Source organism: Grampus griseus, assembly GCF_964374135.1.
Source record: "Grampus griseus genome assembly, chromosome: 17".
In the NCBI taxonomy this organism is placed as follows: Eukaryota; Metazoa; Chordata; class Mammalia; order Artiodactyla; family Delphinidae; genus Grampus; species Grampus griseus.
The window spans coordinates 30,551,500-30,572,289 of record NC_139011.1 but is presented as its reverse complement, the minus strand read 5'-3'; the positions used below and the strand labels follow the sequence as shown (position 1 = coordinate 30,572,289).

Below are 20,790 nucleotides of genomic sequence, written 5' to 3'. Positions count from 1 at the left end.
TGCAATAATTATTCTTCTGTTTCTGGTTCACCTACCAGGGGTATGGTCTTGACCGTACCATGACTCCACCCCTGCTGCCCATCTTCATTATATCTATAGTTGTAAAAGATCTTTTCTGATAGGTTCTGGTCTGTTTCACTGATAGTTGTTCTGTAAATAGTTGTAATTTTGGTGTGCTCATGTACTCAGGGTCTTTCTGCTCAGCCATCCTGCTATGTTTTCTTTATTTTTAAAGGCTGTTTTAGAGTTTATTCTGATAAATAACCTAAACTTTAATCTCTAATCATTTACTTGAAGCTGTTTGTATATTTGATATACCCATATACTATATCCTGCCTTTTTAGTGTCTGTCAGTAAATTGTAATTCATGTGAAGGTTATAAGCTCATTTTATAAGGGTATAAGTTTAATCAGATTAAAGTCACAAAATATTAAATAACATCATTTTTTTCTATCAGTACTTCACTGAATTTTCTCATCTTTTCCTTTTTTTGTTGTTTTTAGGCCCTAATATATGACAAGATGAATTTTTTTTTGTATTTTAGGTCTTTATATTTGAAAACACATGACATGATGAATTACTTACATCTGTATAGAAATTAGCTCACAGGTAGAATTTTAAGAACAAATTTAAATGTAAAACTCTTTCCAGGGACCTCAGCTAATGATTATAATACTGATTAAAATATTAATAATTACTTATACTAACACTATACACTTACCATGAGTTTTTTACTTAATCCTCAACCTGTGAAATATTGCTGCTTTCACCTTCATTTTACAAAACAGAGGCATATAACAACCATACTCTGACCAATAAAGGTCAGAGCTGTGGTTTGAATCCAGGCATTCTATTCTGGCTGTAAGCTGTGCCCTTAAATTCTTTGCTATACGTGCTCTCAAAATCTTCAGACTATAGGAGAAGGAGATTAACATTTATTTTGTACGTTTGCTGTATCATTTTCTACTTTATATATATCTTACACATACTATTATTTATTCCTCGTAAAGTGCCTAAGATATGATTATTATTTCCATTTGAAAGACCAGAAATTGAGAGATTAAGTACGGTTGCTCAAGTTCACAAAACTAAAATAATCAGACTTCCTTATCCACCAGTTCTGCATTCGATGGTTCTGCGTTCGCAGATTCAACCAACCACAGATTAACAATATTTGGAAAAACAATCCCAGGAAGTTCCAAAAAGCAAAACTTGAAGTTGCCACAATGCTGACAACTATTTACATAGCATTTACATTGTATTAGGTATTATAAGTAATATATAGATGATTTAAGGAGAGGATATGCATAGATTATATGCAAATACTGTGCTGTTTTCTATAAGGGACCTGAGCATCCATGGGTTTTGGTTTCTGTGAAGGTTTCTGGAAGCAATCCCTCAGGCATATGTAGGAACGACTATTAAACAGAATCAGAATTAAGACAGAGTTCTACAGCTAAACCTACTATACTATGTTGCCTACCTATAGTACATATTCATGGGAAGTTTTTTAACTAGTGTTTATGCTTATTGTATAAAACATCTTACTAATTATGTCACAACATAATTGAAAAAAGGACATATACACATATATTCAGTGTAGAATATTTTTTCTTTATTTATTTGACTTAGTAGTTGAAAAGCATATTTATTACATATGTAAGTTGTGAGACATAATGATAAAATGAGTATTTGTGATCACACTCACTCATTCACTACCCAACTTAAGAACTAAAACGTTACCAGTGAAAGTGCATCATCCTATGTGTTCTATCTCTATCTCATCTCATGTCAACTCCAAATTGGTAACTACCTCCCTGAATTTTGTGTTTGCCTGGTTTTTTTCCCTGTTTTTCTTTAATTAATAGATTTTATTTTTTAGAGATTTTAGATTTTAGATTTACAGAAAAATTGAATGGGAAATACAGAGAGCTCCCATATACCCCCTTTCTCTCCAAACAGAGTACCCCTGTTATTTACATCTTGTATTAATGTGGTTCATGTTATAATTTATGAGCTAATACATATTATTATCACCCAAAGTCTGTAGTTTACATTAGGGTTCATTCTTTGTGTTACACATTCTATGGAATGACATGTATCTGCCATTATGGGATGATACAGTGTAGTCTCACTGCCTTCAAAATGCCCTGTGCTCCATCTGTTCATCCCTCCTTCCCTCCACCTGAGAACCACTGATGTTTTTAATCTTTCTATAGTTTTGCCTTTTCCAGAGTATCATCTAGTTGGAATCGTATCATATGTAGCTTTTTCATATTGGCTTCTTTCAGTTAGTAAAATGCATTTAAGGTTCCTCCCTGTCTTTTCATGGCTTGATAGCTCATTTCTTTTTAGTGCTGACATTTAATATTCCATTTTCTCAGTGTACCACAGTTTGTCTATTCACCTATAGAAGGACATTTTGGTTACTTCCAAGTTTTGACACTAATACTAAATAAAAGGTTGTTATAAACATTCATGTGCAGATTTTATGTGGACCTAAGTTTTCAGCTCATTTAGGTAAATACCAAGGAGTGTGACTGCTGGATTGTATAATAAGAGTATGTTTAGTTTTGTAACAGAAACTGCCAAACTGTTTTCCAAAGTGACTGTACCATCTTGTGCTCTACCAGCAATGAAAGAGTTCCTGCTGCTCTACATCCTCACCAGCATTTAATATTGTCAGTGCTTTCATTCTAAATAGGTGCCTAGTGGTATCCCATTGTTATTTTAATTTGCATTTTTCTGATGACATATGACATAGAGCATCTTTTCATATTCTTACATGTCCAGATCTTTAGTTCATGTTTTGTTTGTTCTCTTGTTGTTTTTTAAGAGTTCTTTGTATATTTTGGATAACATATTTATCAGCAATGTATTTTGCAAAGATTTTCTCCCAGTCTGTGGATTATTTTTTTATTCTCTTGACAGTGTCTTTACAGAGCAGACGTTTTTAATTATAATGAAATCCAACTTACTAGTTTTTTTTATGGATCATGCTTTTGGTGTTCTATCTAAAAATGCATCTTCAAACCCATGTTCACCTAGATTTTTTTCTGTATTATCTTCTAGTTGTTTTATACTTTTGCATTTTACATTTAGGTTGATGATCCATTTTGAGTTAATTTTTGTGAAAAGTATAAGGACTTTGTCTAGATTAACTTTTTTGTGTGTGGTTGTCCAGTTGTTCCACCACTATTTGGTAGAAGACCATCCATTCTTCATTGCATTATCTTTGCTTCTTTGTCAAAAATCAGTTGACTGTACTTGTGTGAGTCTATGTGTAGGTGCTCTCTTCCATTCCACTGATCTGTTTGTTCTTTTGCCAGTATCACAATCTTGATTACTTTACAGCAAGTCTTGAAGTTGAATAGTGTCAGTCATTCAGTTTTGTTCTTTTCCTTCATTACTGTGTTGGCATTGGGATCTTTCTACATAAACTTTAAATAATCAGTTTGCCTATATCCACAAAGTAACTTGGTGGGATTTTTATTGGAATCATGTTGAGTCTATAGACCAAGTTGGGAAGAACTGATATCTTGACAGTATTGTCTTCCTATCCATATATATGAACATGGAATATCTCTTCATTTATTTAAATCTTCTTTGATTTCTTTCTTCAAAATTTTGTACTTCATGTATTTCATTTTTTTCTGTACTAATATAAATAGTATGGTTTTACATTTCAGATTCCAATTACTCATTGCTGATATATAGAAAAGCAGTTGACTTTTGTATATAACCTTACATCCTGCAAGCCTACTATGATTGCTTATTAACTCCAGTAGTTTTTGGATGATTCTTTAGAATTTTCTTAATAAACAATTATGTCATCTGCTAAGAGTTTTATTCCATCCTTTCCAATCTGTATACCTTTTATTTCCTTTTCTTGTTTTACTGCATTAGCTAGGTCTTCCAGTACAATGTTGAATAGGAGTGGGAAAGTATTTCGTTTTTCAACATTATGTATGATGTTAGTTGTAGGATTTTTTCGTTAGATGTTCTTTATCAAGTTGCAGGAGTTACCCTCTATTTCTAGGTTGCCGGGAGTTTTTATAATGAATGTTAGATTTTGACTAATGCTTTTTCTGCATCTATTTATGTGTAATGGATTATATCAGTTGATTTTCAAATGTTGAAATCCCTTGCATATCCCTTGCATACCTGGAATTAAATCCCACTTGGTCACTGTATAGATATCTTTTTTATACATTGTTGGATTCAATTTGGTAATATTTTGTTGAGGTTTTTTTGCATGTATGTTCATGAGAGATGTTGGTCTGTACTTTGTCTTTCTTACAATGTCTTTGTTTATTTTTTATTAGGGTAGTGCTGGCCTCATAGAATGAATTGGGAAGTATTTTCTCTGCTTCTGTTTTTCTGGAAGAGATTGTAGAGATCTAGTATAATTTCTTCCTTAAATGTTTAATTGAATTCACTAGTGAATCTATCTGGATTCACTGAAGATGCTCCAGAGCTAGAGATCATACCACTTTGGGTTTCTTTGTAAGTACAAAATCAGCTGCCGTGGTGTATGCATTTTTGCTTTGCAAAAGTCAATATAATTATATTGGCCAGAATGAAAATCTGTTCAGTTTTTCCTTTTTTCTATGATCATGCCTGTCATACTGCTCAGCAATTTTGCATAGCTTTTCATAGAGTTACCTTGATGTTTACTGGTAGCTGATTCATTTTAGTTGGCTAGAACTGGGCCTGGTACTTTCTGTTTTGCAAGGCTATTAATTACAGATTCGATTTATTTAGTAGATATAGGGCTGTTCAGATGATTTGTTTCTTTTGTGTGAGTTTAGTGGTTTGTGTCTTTCAAGGAATTGGTCCATTTCATCTAGGTTTTCAAATTTGTAGGTATAGAGTTGTTTATAATATTCCTTTATTTTCCTTTATTATCAATAATGATGGCCTGTCTTCATTTATGATATAATTTATTTGTGTGTTCTTTTTCTTATTTTAGTTAGCCTGGCTAGAGGTTTATCAATTTTATTGATCTTTCCAAAGAACTGGTTTTTGGTTTTGTTGAGTTTTCTCTATTGATTTTCTGTTTTCTGTTTCACTGATTTCTACTCTGATTTTTTTCTGTTATTTCTTTTCTTCGACTTCAGACTTAATTAACTCTTCTTTTTCTAGTTTCCTAAAATGGAAGCTGAGATTATTGATTTTAGATCTTTCTCTTTTCTTACATATGCATTCAGTGCTATAAATTTTCCTCTTAATTCCTGCTTTCACTGTATCCCAAAATTTTGGTAAGTTATATTTTTATTTAGTTCAGAATATTTTAAATTTCTCCCAAGACTTTAATGATTTTGTGTTAATTAGCAGTGTGTTGTTCTAAAGTAATTTGGGATTTTTGCACTATTTCTCTGTTACTGATTTCTAGTTTAATTTCATTGTGGTCTGAGAGCATACTTTATGATTTATATTTGTTAAGGTATGTTTAATGTTCCAGAATGTGTTCTGTCTGAGTGAATGTTCCATGTGAGCTTGAGAAGAATATGTATTCAGCTGTTGTTGGATGGAGTATTCTATACATGTCAATTAGATCCAACTAATTGAGAATACTGTTCAGTTCAGCTATGTCCTTACTGATTTTCTGTCAGATTTGCAAATTACTGATAGAGGAGTTTTGAAGTCTCCAACTATAATAGTGAATTAATATATCTCAAGATTATGCAGTGAGTGTTCTTTTCCCCTGATATGCTGTGGGGAAAACAAGATTATTCCCTTTTTGTGAGAGTCACTTCTTACGTTTATTGTTCTATAAGGCTAGTATAATATACACATATTGTAATTGAATGGTTTTGAGTAGTTAACAGGTTTTTTTTTTTTTTTGACTAAAAGAACAGTGAATATATCTGCCTTCTTATGAAATTCTATGTGAGTCATCTGCAGATATACTTAACAGGATGTAATTTTAAATATAAAAGATTTCTTCAAATCAAAACTTCAGTAATGTGTTCTGTTTTTTGTTCATTCTGGATTTAATCCTTTTTTCCCCTCTTAATTCTACTTTCTAGTTACCTAATTTATGATTCTCTATTTGCTCCTTTTATATTTTATTTAAGTCACGGAAGTGTATTTTGAAAACAGTAGTTTTAATTTAAGGCAAAAAGGAGTAAATTTTTAACACAATCCAGGTCTTATTTTGTGATAAGACTTTGTCATATATTATGAAATATAGAACAGAATGTTACATAAGTTCAGGATGCTGTTGTATGCCCTTTTTTGTTAGCTACAACAGCTCAACTTTAATTTCCTCCTTTTTAAAAATATTTTTGGATTCCAAAGTAAATATAAATGGCATTGTTAAGTAACATTTTTCTTTCTACCCCATCTTCCTTTACTAAGGAATAAAAGTAAGGCATAAGTGAGAAATAAAAATTGCACATTCACAGATATCTTTTTTAGTCTGCAAGGCACTTGGGGGAAAGGTTTTTGGCTTGTTTATGGTGTAATCTCAGGAGGAAATACTGGAATATCCTGGAAGGAGGACTGTTAGACCAATGTTAGACTGAAGCTCTTTTCTTTCTAGGACAGCATGTTCTTATTCATGGGATTTGCAGCAACTCTACATTTCCTCTATTTTCAGCTTCTGTTCTGGTTGTTGTTGTTATTAGTCTCTTTGTAATAGAGATGGGTAGATTTATTTCTGCCTTCACATTTGTAATTTGTTGAAAATAAATGCTCTCTTTGTGAGAGTCCTTTGTGAAAAACTGAAGAGACTAGAGAGTAGCACTTAATTCTACAGAGGGTAGTTCATAGTACTTAGTTTCTGCAGATGGGATTTAGCAGTATAGGCAAACTACTTTGCTCCTCAGGAAATGACTTTTTAGCCAGACAGTGAATACAGTTTTAGCTAGAAGGTCTTGATTTCCTCAACTGTGTACCTTTAATAATTGGGAGTGTGATACAGGACATTTTGTAGCAATCTGTCCATTTTCCACTTAGGTTTAATCTTTTGGGTAAAGTAATACATTCTGTACATGGAGTATGATTTACCAAGGGGTTAAAAATTAATTTGAGACTAATTCCAGATCCACCATATATACTAGGAATCTATATCTCTTTATTCATTTATTTTGAGAGGAGGAAGTATATTTCTCTAGTTGAGGCAGGAGATAGATGGGCCCCAGGCTGAGCAGCTGGAGTTTATCCCCTGTGGACAGATTCTCCAAGATGAATACAATAGCAGGAGGAAGGAGAAGCTAAGACCTGCCCAGATGAAAGATAAAGGGACCATATATTTCTCGTTCTCGGAGTCAAGGAGACCTTTCCCACTACACATGCGCAGAAAGGCTCCACAGAGGTCAAAAAGGGAGGGGGCGTCACCCCATAGTAAGTGATGTCAACCTACCCATAGGCCTCTTCTCTAGAATTCCATCTCGGCTAAGAGATGCACATGCACACGTGGGAGGACCCTGAGATAAACCAATTACAGACCCAGAACCAGGCAAAGCAAGATAATTGGCCAAAGGGAACCCAGAAGAAATGTCCCATACAAGTGAGGTAAACTACTACGAGCACACAACTCTCGACTCTGAGTCTGCCCATGTGAGTCTGTTCATACGTACCCTTTTTCCTCCTGATAAATGCTTTACTTTTTTCACTACTTTTCATCTCTGGGAATGCATTTCTGCAAAGCCGACGAGCCAGGGACCTTGTCGCTGGCCACTGTCCCTGGTGGTCTAGTGGCTAGGATTCAGCGCTCTCACTGCCGAGGCCTGACTTAAGTCTCTGGCCGGGGAACCGAAATCCTGCTTGAAGCTGCTGCAGGCTGAGGCCACCCCAAGATCATAGTCATTTGATTTCAAATCCTTTTTCTTTATTAGTTCACCTACTCTTTTGACAATATTGTGTATTATCATTCATCACAGCATGAGTAAATATTTAAAGGTAAGGAAGTGGTGAGTTTATAAATTCCAGAAAGGAATACAGTTCAAAAAAAAAAAAAAATGAATGAGGAAAGTAGATTAGTGACCTTAAAGAAACTATGACTACCAGATGTTATAAGCTTATACTTATGATGCCAGTTTATGGTTCCCTCACTGATGATTCCTACTCTAAGTGATGTTGATACAATTAGTTTATAACTGATCCGTTTTGTGAGCAAATTCAATTTTACTTTCATCCAGGAACTGTGTTTTATATGGTAAAAGGAAGAGCTTTCAGTGTAAGATCAGTGTTGAGTAGAGGAATAGAAAGAATGCAGAGGAACAGTTAAGTCATATAATTTGAAAATTCTTGTCTAGGAAACTCTCGATTAGACTGAATGCCATAGGAAGAAGGAAGAAAGGTATAACTGGTCATTAAATATTTTGTAGAGATTTCTTTTGCTGGTCTTAGAAAAGCAAGCTGTGATTTTTATTTTTTTACTTTTAGTACCTAGTTTTTCTTTCATCTTTATTGAAAATTCTGTTCTTAATTGAAAAACCTTTAATATTTTTAAATTAAACTTTCAAAATAGACAAAATATATAAAATAGTTGAGTTCTTAAAACTGAAATACTTTAATATCAAAAATAAAAACCAAAAATAAATATGGAGACTCTTCAACATTATCCTTTAGTCCTTAGGGTAATTGATGGAAAATTAAGTAAAAGTAGTGTTAACCCCTGTTTAGTCTGTGGTGGGCACTATACTCAATCCTCTATGTGCATTTCATTTCTTCATTTTATTTACACAAAAACCCTATTTAGTATGTACTATTATTATTTCCACTGTTTTATGGAGAAATAGATAAGGAAGGGGGAAAACCTAGGTCCATCTGATTCCCCAGAGCTTGAAATCATAACTACTTTGGGTTTCTTTGTAAGTAGAGAGTCAGCTATCATATTGCAAGCATTCTTGCTTTTCAAAAGTCAATCTAATAATAATGGCCAGAATGGAAAATCTGTTCAGTTTCTTTTCCTTTTTTCTATTCTCATGTCTTTCATTGCTTTCAACAACTTTACAGCTGTTCATAGAAGTAGCTAATGCGTTTTAGTTGACTGGAACAAGAACCTTTTAAAACCTAGGTTAGTTTAAAAATCTAAACCTTTTATGGGTCAGTTGGTTTAACTGCATTTTGTGACCAGAACCTCTACACATAATTGATTGATCACAAGAGGAATTTGTCATAGGTCAGGAGAATTCAACACACATTTATAGCACCACCAGAGTTCACTATATTATGCTTACTGTTTTGGGAATTATGTCACGATCTGAAAAAGCTGTAGCTGTTGTGTCAGTCTGAGGAAACTTGTCTGTTTTCATGGGCTTTTTATAATAATATTTATCTGTCAGACATGGCTTTCAAATTCAGCACCGTGCAAGAGACTGGTCTAGACAATTACAGAAGATATAGAATTTCCCTTAGAAATTTAGAATGTAGGAAGATCATTACATTTTAGTCACAAATAACTGCTACAGTACCAACTACAAAGAGTTACTGTAGAGGAAAGGCAAAAACTTTCAGTTTAGGATCATTTAGAAAGACTAAGTGGACATGCCTGGGAGTGCTATTAGATATGCTTTTAAAAATCTAATTTTCTATTTCTGGAGCTTATTTTTCTTACTGTCTTAGGTTTTAAAATGTACTTCATATCTTTTTCTTGCTCCCCCACTTCTCTGTTCTGATACAGATCATATAGCACGGGTACGTTTGTTACCTTTGCCTAGAAGAAATTTTTCCAGCATTGCCATTAGGATGTAACCTTTGAGTTAAAACTGATTTGAAGGGGAGAGTTGAAACTACCATTTTCTTTGTAAACTGCAAGACAGTTAGATTTTAGATGTTATCTTTGATATTAGCAAAGCATGTTATGTTTTATATAGTGTTTCTTTTATAAAGGACTGTAATTCTATTTATTCAGTCAAATTCTGTCTATATGAAACTTAAGTTGTGTACTAGTAGTTATAAATAAACCTTAAGTTGTGTACTAGTAGTTAGTTGGATGTAGTAGTTAATAAGTTAAATTCATTCATGTGTATGTCACCGTAGTTTAATATATAAATCTCTTGGATTTTCAGCATGGAGTGGGGAAAGAAATCCTGATTACAGTTCTCTTTCCCATTTAAATTTCTCCAATTTTTGTTTTGTTTTGGCTGTTTTTCTCAACTGTCAGTGGAATTATTGTCTTCCTGTCTCCATATTCAGGTAGTGTCAGTGGCTGAGTATCACCGCAGGATCGATGCTCTAAATACTGAAGAACTGCGCACACTCTGCAGACGTCTCCAGGTGCCCCCTTCAGTAGTTTAAACCCCTCCAGAGATTGAATATTCCCTGTTTTCAGTGTCTTTTGTCAGGGCAAATCTCTTTTTTGAAGGATTCGTTTTGACTGCAGCACTAAAATACGCCATCAGAAAATTCCTTTTGTATTAAAGAGTACAGTATTGCCTTGAAGAGCTGTAGGACTTTCTTTTCTGGCATCTTTTCATTTGAAAAATGTTCAGAGGAATTTTCTGTTATTTTAGAACTGTTCTCAGTACTGTATTTCTTAGATTGATGAGGAGTTTTCATTTTACATTGGAAGAATGTCTTGGGTTTGAGGTAGAATCTTTACTAAATGGAATCCGAAAGATGTACTATGGGAAAATGTTTTAAAATTTAACGGATAGCAAGGTTCTCTTCTTTAAGGCTATTTCAGTTGTATCAACCCTACATCAAATATCATAATGAGATGAATTGTTTTTCTCCTTAGGTTTTCCTGGTTGGTATTAGAAATACTTCGGAATAGTATAGATTAGGCACTACAACTAGATAAATTGTTTAAAATTCTGTGAAATAATCTTTGTGATTTTTCAGGAATAAGAACTATATATTTGACCTCATTTTTCAGCTTGGTGTATTATTGTGTGTTTTCCTCTTCTTAATGAGATATGCTTTCATGGCTTTGCTAGAACTCCTGAATTTTTTTCTTTTCTTTTAATGCTTCTCATGCTGCCTTGGATATTTTTTAACCTTTCACATCATCAAAATAAGGGTAAAACATGATGATGATGTGAAAGAATTAATATAGTTTTCATCAAAAAACAATACAGTTCTAGAACATGTATTGGTTGAAAATATATGTTGTTTAGGTTTGGTAAGAAATCTGTTAAAGGAACAAAATTTAGCAAGATTTCATTCCTGCGTGGAATCACAGTCGTCGAGAATTGCTGCATTTTAGTTATCTGCTGCAATAGAATTCTGTTTTCCAAATTAAAAGTTTCATTTCATATATTTTATTTTCTAATATTACTGCATTTTATATATTAAAATAAAATTAATATGAAAAAGTTCCAACAGAATAAATTGTACAGGAATTTAAGTTAATCAACGTTTCTGTCACTTTAAGAATATCACTGTTGTTTCATATATTTTATTTTCTAATATTATTCCATTTTACATATGAAAATAAAATTAATAGGAAAAAGTACCAACAGAATAAATTGTATAAGAATTTGTTTTGATTTAATCAACATTTTATCATTTTAAGAATATCAGTGAGATCATTTCCATCAAGAAAAGCATACATACTTTTTAGTGCATCAAATTGTTCTAATTTAAAGATAGGTTTGTGAAAAAGTTAACTTTTAAATGTATTGTTTGGTTCAGCTAGATAAAAAAATTTCATGTTTAGAAAGTAAAAATTAAAAAGGCATTTCTAAAACTAACGGTAACCTTTTCAGTGAAGCAGATAAATTCACATACACATGCACACCAATGAAACATTATCCTTTTTTTTTTGTACTATTTTTTAAATTAAAATTTTGGCACCCAGGAAGTTTTCTTAATTACTTTTGGCAAATTTTATGTTAACCGTGAAAAAATATTCTCACATAGTTTAAATAGCACAGATAAAAAGCAAGCTAGCTGGCTCATTTTTTGCCCTTGAACAGAAAAATTAAAGTTTCCATGCAACTTACCTCTTTTTACCAGAAATGTGGAGTTTATCATTCAATACCTGTCCTTCCTCATGTAGTAGATGAGAAAAATGTCTGCTTATAAAAAAACTTTTTCTGCATTGGACATGCCATTGTTATTAGATGGAGCATCTTTTGCCTATTCTAAAATCCTAAATTAAAGCTTTAGCCACCTTTTTTAAGGTATAAGGTTTTATTTCTCTCAAAAGGCTAAAATTTTTGAAGGTTGGTTGCCGTTCTGTATTAATATGTTGCTGCTGTTTACTTCTTTAGATTACTACAAGGGAAGATATAAATTCAAAGCAGGTTACTCCAGTGAAAGCAGACCTGGAATCTGAATCTTTTCGACCAAACCTAAGTGATCCCAGTGAACTCTTACTGCCAGATCAAATTGAAAAGGTATGACATACCCACATATGTGCCTTTCTGAGTATGTGCCATGAGAATAAAATACCCTATTTTCAGTTGTTTTGAAAACTGAAGAAGCAGGGCTGCTGTTCCTAGTCTTAGTCTTCAATGCAGAGAAAGTAAACAAAATATAACAGCTAGCTGTAATAGAAGATATTAGGAGGTTTGGGTAAGCAGACATTAAAATAAATAACAGTAGCAATTTAGGTGAGACAATATAATGGCCAGTATTTAATTTCTTATTGTGTGCCAGTTACTTGCTTTATATGGGCAATCTAATGTAGTTGTTGCAGCCCCTGTAGGAGTTGGATGCTCTTATTGTCACATTTTGTAAGTGAAGAAACGTGGGTGCAGAGAGGTTACATAAATGTTCAAAGCCATACAGTTATAACATATTGAAGCTTGATTTCTAATTCTGATAGTCTGCCTCTGGATTTGAGAGGTTATTAATAATCAAGCTAACAGTTCATCAAATATTTTTGTTAATTTGATACAGAGGATGCAAACAATAAGTAATCCATGTTTCTTGACTCTATTCTAATCTGTATATTGTTTGGTATGACTGTTTCTTTTCCTAATGAACAATTAATATTTCATACTGAGAAATGTACAGTTATTCTAAAAGCATCTCAGTATCTTTGACAATGATATTTTCTACTGTTATTTTTGTAGGCTGCATTTTATAAAGTACTATTAAATTCCAACTGGATTAGTATCGTACAGATTAACAATAAGCAGCTATTGAGTATGTGTTAACAATTTATTTTTCAAAGCTTACCAAGCATCTTCCACCAAGAACAATTGGCTATCCATGGACTCTTGTTTATGGTACTGGGAAGCATGGTACAAGCTTGAAGACCCTTTATCGAACAATGACAGGTTTAGACACTCCAGTGCTGATGGTGATTAAAGACAGTGATGGGCAGGTATGAAAAATAACAACCTTACCTTTTAAGAGATGGTAGTAACAGTAATGTTAGCATATTCTTTTGATAAAAATTTTCATTAGTACATTTTATTAAGTTTAACTGGTAATTATTGAGTGCTTTTGATATGCAAGGCAATGCTGAGTCCTACAGAGGTATAGATATGAGCATGAATAATTAAACAGTTCCTGCCTTCAAAGGAATTACAGTCTGGTAGAAAAGAATACTAAAGTATGTGAGTATCTCTAAAGCCAAGCAAAATATGCCCAGTATAGTTAGAATCTGTAAAAAGTAAAAGGGGTGTTTAGATTGTTCATTCCTATCTGAGGGAGATAAGAATGAGGTTCCAGGAAGTAGTGGAAATTGACAGTCTTGAAATGTGGGTAAATTTTAGAAAGTTAAAGATAATTGTGAGAGATAGCTTCTAGATGGCAGAGGAGTAAGACGTGGAGATCACCTTCCTCCCCACAAATACATCAAAAATACATCTACATGAGGAACAGCTCCTACAGAACACCTACTGAACTCTGGCAGAAGACCTCAGACTTCCCAAAAGGCAAGAAACTCGCCAGGTACCTGAGTAGGGCAAAAGAAAAAAAAAACATAGACAAAAGAATAGGGACGGGACCTGCACCTCTGGGAGGGAGCTGTGAAGGAGGAAAAGTTTCCACACACTAGGAAGCCCCTTCACTGGCGGAGACGGCAGGTGGGTGGGGGAAGCTTCAGAGACACGGAGGAGAGCACAGCAACAGGGGTGCGGAGGGCACAGCGGAGAAATTCCCGCACAGAGCATTGCGGCCAACCAGCACTCACCAGCCTGAGAGGCTTGTCTGCTCACCGGCCAGGGCGGGTGGGGGCTGGGAGCTGAGGCTCTGGCTTCAGAGATCAGACCCCAGGGAGAGGACTGGGGTTCGCTGCGTGAACACAGCCTGAAGGGGACTAGTGCGCCACAGCTAGCTGGAGGGGAGTCTGGGAAAAAGTCTGGACCTGCCTAAGAGGCAAGAGACCATTGTTTCGGGGTGCACAAGGAGAGGGGATTCAGAACACCGCCTAAACGAGCTCCAGAGATGGGTGCGAGATGCAGCTATCAGCGCGGACCACAGAGACAGGTATGAAATGCTGAGGCTGCTGCTGCAGCCACCAAGAAGCCTGTGTGCAAGCACGGGTCACTATCCACACCTTCTCTCCTGAGAGCCTGTGCAGCCCACCACTACCAGGGTCCCGTGATCCAGGGACAACTTCCCCAGGAGAGCGCACAGTGCACCTCAGGCTGTTGCATCATGCTGGCCTCTGCCACCGCAGGCTCGCCCCACATTCCGTACCCTACCCTCCCCCCTGGCCTGAGTGACCCAGAGCCCCCTAATCACCTGCTACTTTAACCCCGTCCTGTCTGGTTGGGGAACAGATGCCCTCAGGCGACCTACACACAGAGGCAGAGCCATATCCAAAGCTGAACCCCAGGAGCTGTGCGAACAAAGAAGAGAAAGGGAAATCTCTCCATGCAGCCTCAGGAGCAGTGGATTAAAGCTCCACAATCAAATTGATATACCCTGCATTGTGGAATACCTGAATAAGCAATGAATTGTCCCAAAATTGATGAGGTGGACTTTGGGAGCAACTGTAGATTTGGGGTTTGATTTCTGCATCTAGTTTGTTTCTGGTTTTATGTTTACCTTAGTTTAGTATTTAGAGCTTATTATCATTGGTAGATTTGTTTATTGATTTGGTGCTCTCTTCCTTTTTTCTTCTTTTATATATATATATATTCTTCCTTTTCTCCTTTGGTGAGTGTGTATGTATATGCTTCTTTGTGTTATTTTGTCTGTATAGCTTTGATTTTACCATTTGACCTAGGGGTCTGTCTTTTTTCACTTTGTTTTGGTTTTTTTAGTATCGTTTTTAGCACTTGTTATCATTGGTGGATTTTCTTTTTTGATTTGATTGCTCTCTTCTTTCTTTCTTTTTAATTACTCTTATTTTTTATTTTTAATAATATATTTTTTATTTTAATAACTTTATTTTTCTTTCTGTCTTTCTCTCTTTCTTTCTTTCTTTCTCTTTCTTTCTTTCTTTTTTTTCTCCCTTTTCTTCTGAGCCATCTGGCTAACAGGGTCTTGGTCCTCCGGCCAAGTGTCAGGCCTGAGCCTCTGAGGTTAGAGAGCTGAGTTCAGGACATTGGTCCACCAGAGACCTCCCAGCCCCACGTAATATCAGATGGTGAAAGGTCTCCCAGAGATCTCCATCTCAACGTGAAGACCCAGCTCCACTCAATGACCACCAGGCTACAGTGCTGGACACCCTATGCCAAACAACTAGCAAGACAGGAACACAACCCCACCCATTAGCAGAGAGACTGCCTAAAATAACACAGACACCCCAAATAATAAGTTCACAGACACCCCAAAACACACCACCTGATGCGGTCCTGCCCACCAGAAAGACAAGATGCAGCCTCATCCACAAGAACACAGGCATCAGTCCCCTTCACCAGGAAGCCTGCAAAACCCACTGAACCAACCTTAGCCACTGGGGACAGACACCAAAAATAACCGGAACTATGAACCTGCAGGCTGCGAAAAGGAGATCTCAAACACAGTAAGTTAAGTAAAATGAGAAGACAGAGAAATATACAGCAGATGAAGCAGCAAGGTAAAACCCCACCAGACCAAAGAAATAAAGAGGAAATAGGCAGTCTACCTGGAAAGGAATTCCGAGTAATGATAGTAAAGATGATCCAAAATCTTGGAAATAGAATGGAGAAAATACAAGAAACGTTTAACAAGGACCCAGAAGAACTAAAGAGCAAACAAACAATGATAAACAAAATAGTAAATGGAATTAAAAATTCTCTAGAAGGAATCAATAGCAGAATAACTGAGGCAGAAGAACGGAGAAGTGACCAGGAAGATAAAACAGAGGAAATAACTACTGCAGAGCAGAATAAAGAAAAAAGAATTAAAAGAATTGAGGACAGTCTCAGAGACTTTTGAGACAATATTAAATGCACCAACTTTTGAATTATAGGGGTCCCAGAGAAGAAGAGGGAAAAAAAAGGGGCTGAGAAGATACTTAAAGAGATCATACTTGAAAACGTCCCTAATATAGGAAAGGAAATAGTCAAGTCCAGGAAGGGCAGAGAGTCCCATACAGGATAAAACCAAGGAGAAGCACAAGACACATATTAATCAAACTATCAAAAATTAAATACAAAGAAAAATATTGAAAGCAGCAAGGGAAAAGCAACAAATAACATACAAGGGAATCCCCATAAGGTTAACAGCTGATCTTCCAGCAGAAAGTCTGCAAGCCAGAAGGGAGTGGCAGGACATATTTAAAGTGATGAAAGGGAAAAACCTACAACCAAGATTACTCTACCCAGCAAGGACCTCATTCAGATTCGATGGAGAAATTAAAACCTTTACAGACAAGCAAAAGCTAAGAGAATTCAGCACCACCAAACCAGCTTTACAACAAATGCTAAAGGAACTTCTTTAGGCAGGAAACACAAGAGAAGGAAAACACCTACAATAACAGACCCAAAACAATTAAGGAAATGGTAATAGGAACATACATATCGATAACTACCTTCAATGTAAATGGATTAAATGCTTCAACAAAAAGACATAGACTGGCTGAACGGATACAAAAACAAAACCCGTATATATGCTGTCTACAAGAGACCCACTTCAGACCTAGGGACACATACAGACTGAAAGTGAGGGGATGGAAAAAGATATTCCATGCAAATGAAAATCAAAAGAAAGCTGGAGTAGCAATTCTCATATCAGACAAAATATACTTTAAAACAAAGACTATGACAAGAGACAAAGAAGGACACTACATATTGATCAAGGGATCAATCCAAGAAGAAGATATAACAATTGTAAATATTTATGCACCCAACATAGGAGCACCTCAATACATAAGGAAAATGCTAACAGCCATAAAAGGGTGATCGACAGTAACACAGTCATAGCAAGGGACTTTAACACCTCACTTTCACCAATGGACACGTCATCCAAAATGGAAATAAATAAGGAAGCACAAGCTTTAAATGATACATTAAACAAGATGGACTTAATTGATATTTATAGGACATTCGATCCAAAAACAGCACAATACACTTTCTTCTCAAGTGCTCATGGACATTCTCTAAGATAGATCATATGTTGGGTCACAAATCAAGCCTTGGTAAATTTAAGAAAATTGAAATCGTATCAAGTATCTTTTCCGACCACAACACTATGAGACTAGATATCAGTTACAGACAATAATTGCTGGAGAGGGTGTGGAGAAAAGGGAATCCTCTTGCACTGTTGGTGGGAATGTAAATTGATACAGCCACTATGGAGAACCACATGGAGGTTCCTTAAAAAAACTAAACATAAGAGATACCATACAACCCAGCAATCCCACTACTGGGCATATACCCTGAGAAAACCATAACTCAAGAGACAGGTACCACAATGTTCATTGCATCTCTGTTTACAATAGCCAGGGCTTGGAAGCAACCTGAGTGTCCATTGACAGATGAATGGATAAAGATGTGGCACATATATACAATGGAATATTACTCAGCCATAAAAAGAAACAAAATTGTGTTATTTGTAGTGAGGTGGAGGGACGTAGAGACTGTCATACAGAGTGAACTAAATCAGAAAGAGAAAAACAAATACCATATGCTAACACATATATACGGAATGTAAAAAAAAAAAAGAAGAAAAACTGGTTCTGAAGAACCTAGTGGCAGGACAGGAATAAAGATGCAGATGTAGAGAATGGACTTGAGGACACGGGGAGGGGGAAGGGTAGGCTGGGATGAAGTGAGAGAGTGCATGGACGTATATACACTACCAAATGTAAAATAGCTAGCTAGTGGGAAGCAGCCACATAGCACAGGGAGATCAGCTCGGTGCTTTGTGACCACCTAGAGGTGTGGGATACGGAGGGTGGGAGGGAGGGAGATGCAAGAGAGAGGAGATATGGGGATATATGTATATGTATAGCTGATTCAATTTGTTATACAGCAGAAACTAACACACCATTGTAAGGCAATTATACTCCAATAAAGATGTTTTTAAAAAAATAGCTAAAAAATAAATAAATAAAATTTATAAAATAAATAAAGATAATTGTGTGAGGATGAGACCAAGAACAAAGTCCCAGATAAGGAAGAGACGGTTTGGTTATTCCTGAAACAGCAAGTTCATAAATGGGCAGAACACGTCTTTGTTATTGTCAGACCTAGTAGCTTCATTTTGGGAGGTGGAGGTGGTGGTACAGAGTTTCTGGGGTGCTGGTAATGTCCTGTTTCTAGGTCTGCATGAAGGTTGAATGGAACTTTGCTTTGTGATGATTCCAAATTGATCTGTATGATTGTATTATATATATATATATATATATATATATATATATATATATATATATATATATATGTACATACACACCTTACAATAAGAAAAGTCTATTTTAAAAATTGAGTCTGGAAGTAGAATGTCAGGAGAGATAGTGACTGTAGAGATCATCGAACTCTACTTTGCCATTTCGTGATCTGGAACCTTAGACCCACAACATTGAAATGACTTGTCCAGTCCTCTTGTTCATTTATTCATCCTTTTTTTAGGGTATCTACTGTGTGTCTTGTACTGTGTAAAGGCAAGGCATTACAGGACCAAACAATTCAGACTGAAGTTCTGTCCTCATGGAATTTACTGTCTAATGAAGAGGAAACTGGCATGCCTTTTTAGTAGTAGAATGTTTACCCATACTGAGGGGTTTTTGCTGTCGTAAGTGCTACAGTACCACAACAGCATGTTGTCCTCACTGTGTGTACATTGTCATGCTGAAATGTGGCTACCACTTTTTTAGATTATCTTTTTGTTATAATAGACATGTTTTTAGATTTCAAAACTAGGAAAAATCTGGTTTTTTCCCACTGAGAAACTGATATGCTTTGTACCTGACAATAATATGAATTGTGTGACAACTGGTCATGTTTCACTTCTTTAAGTACAAGTAGACAAAACTATGCTAGATTAAACTTTTTGCATTTTACTTAAACATATATACTGGGACAGTGCTTACCGAAACAAATTAATAGTCATGTCATTGAACGTGCCTTTTTTATCCTTAGGTTTTTGGTGCATTGGCGTCTGAGCCATTTAAAGTAAGTGATGGCTTTTATGGTACTGGAGAGACCTTTGTTTTTACATTCTGTCCACAATTTGAGGTAAGAACACTTATTCCAGTTATATTCAGTTTGTGAAGAGGTGTCATCTTGAATAGAACATTCACTTTGGAGTCCTGCATACTTGCATTTGACTCTCAATCTCTGCCTTTTACTAACTGATAACCAAGCACTTTTTTGACCATTGTGAGCTTCAACTTTCCTGTGGTTAGAATGGGGATCATAAAATGTAACAAGGTTGTTTAAAAATTAAATGAGAATCATATATGTGTAACACTTGGTGTGGTACCAGAAAGACATCATGGGCTCAGTAAGGAGTATACGTCATTATTACTGTTTTGTTTATTAATTATCTTTGTAAAATTTCTAGAAACTTCTAATGACCAAGTTTAATGATGTCAGTCTTGAAAATTTTAAAAACAAATTATTTGGGGTTAAATCAACAGTGATTACCTGATTTCATTTTCTTTATTGTGACTTGACTAAAATTAGATACATTCTAATGCCAATGAGATCTGAAATTTAATACATGCATTTTAGTGAATGTGTAACTGTTTAAAGCATTGAGTGCAATCTCAGAGTCTCTGGTACAGTCAGGTTCAGCATGTCAGACAGTACCTAAGAGATGAAATTATAACCTTGAAAATAGGGATCAACACAGTTGGTTTTTTAAAAAATTGTCTTTAGGAACAGTTTCTATAATGAACAAAATAGGATTTGATAACATAATAGGAATGAACTCTCTTAACAAATTTGGGTTTAAGTGGCTCACCAGATTAACTAGTGCTTTCCATTCCTTCCATAAAACATATCAACTGATGCCTACAGCTACCTGGAAGCTTGTAGTTGTTACAGATTTTTGAAGTTTCAGTTATACTTGTTTCCAGTCCTTTTTTATGATGCTGTTTCTACCTGGTAACTAATAATGTAATTAAACAAATGTTATATGTATATGAAAAAGTGAGTGCTAAAGTGTATTTTATTGAAAACTGTAATGAATACTTTGGAAAATTTTTATAAAGGTGAGGTGCTATAAATTGATGTTGTATTAGGTTTAGGTAGAACTTGCATGAAAGGTTAAAAATATTTAAGAATATTAACATCTAAAAGTTTTACCCTTGAATGTCTCAAGTGTTTTTATGTTCACTCCTCTTTAAAGAAATTGAAACTGGAAAGCATAAACACGTGCTATAGGCTTCTGTGAGAATAATGATAGGCAAATTCATACCCAAAGAAAAGACCTTGGCCCTATACCAAAATGTTAAAACATTATCAAATTAATGTTCATTTATATTTGATGCTAAAATAAAAGTTAATGACATCTACTCAGTTTTTAACTAATTTTCTACTTTCTTTAACTTTTCTCATTAAC

General features: G+C 35.1%; 1 protein-coding gene across 8 annotated transcripts in view; it reads left to right on the top strand.

The window, feature by feature from the left end:
- Positions 1-20,790, top strand: part of OXR1 (oxidation resistance 1) — a 455,696-nt gene that overhangs the window by 430,600 nt on the left and 4,306 nt on the right. For 5 of the 8 annotated variants that reach the window (XM_082674595.1, XM_082674598.1, XM_082674600.1 and 2 more), the window contains 4 exons: positions 10,150-10,230; positions 12,171-12,296; positions 13,079-13,231; positions 19,365-19,460. In XM_082674595.1, the coding sequence (XP_082530721.1) occupies positions 10,150-10,230; positions 12,171-12,296; positions 13,079-13,231; positions 19,365-19,460 (456 nt within the window). The remainder of the gene's footprint in view (positions 1-10,149; positions 10,231-12,170; positions 12,297-13,078; positions 13,232-19,364; positions 19,461-20,790) is intronic. The other 3 variants (XM_082674597.1, XM_082674599.1, XM_082674602.1) reach the window with 1 other exon arrangement.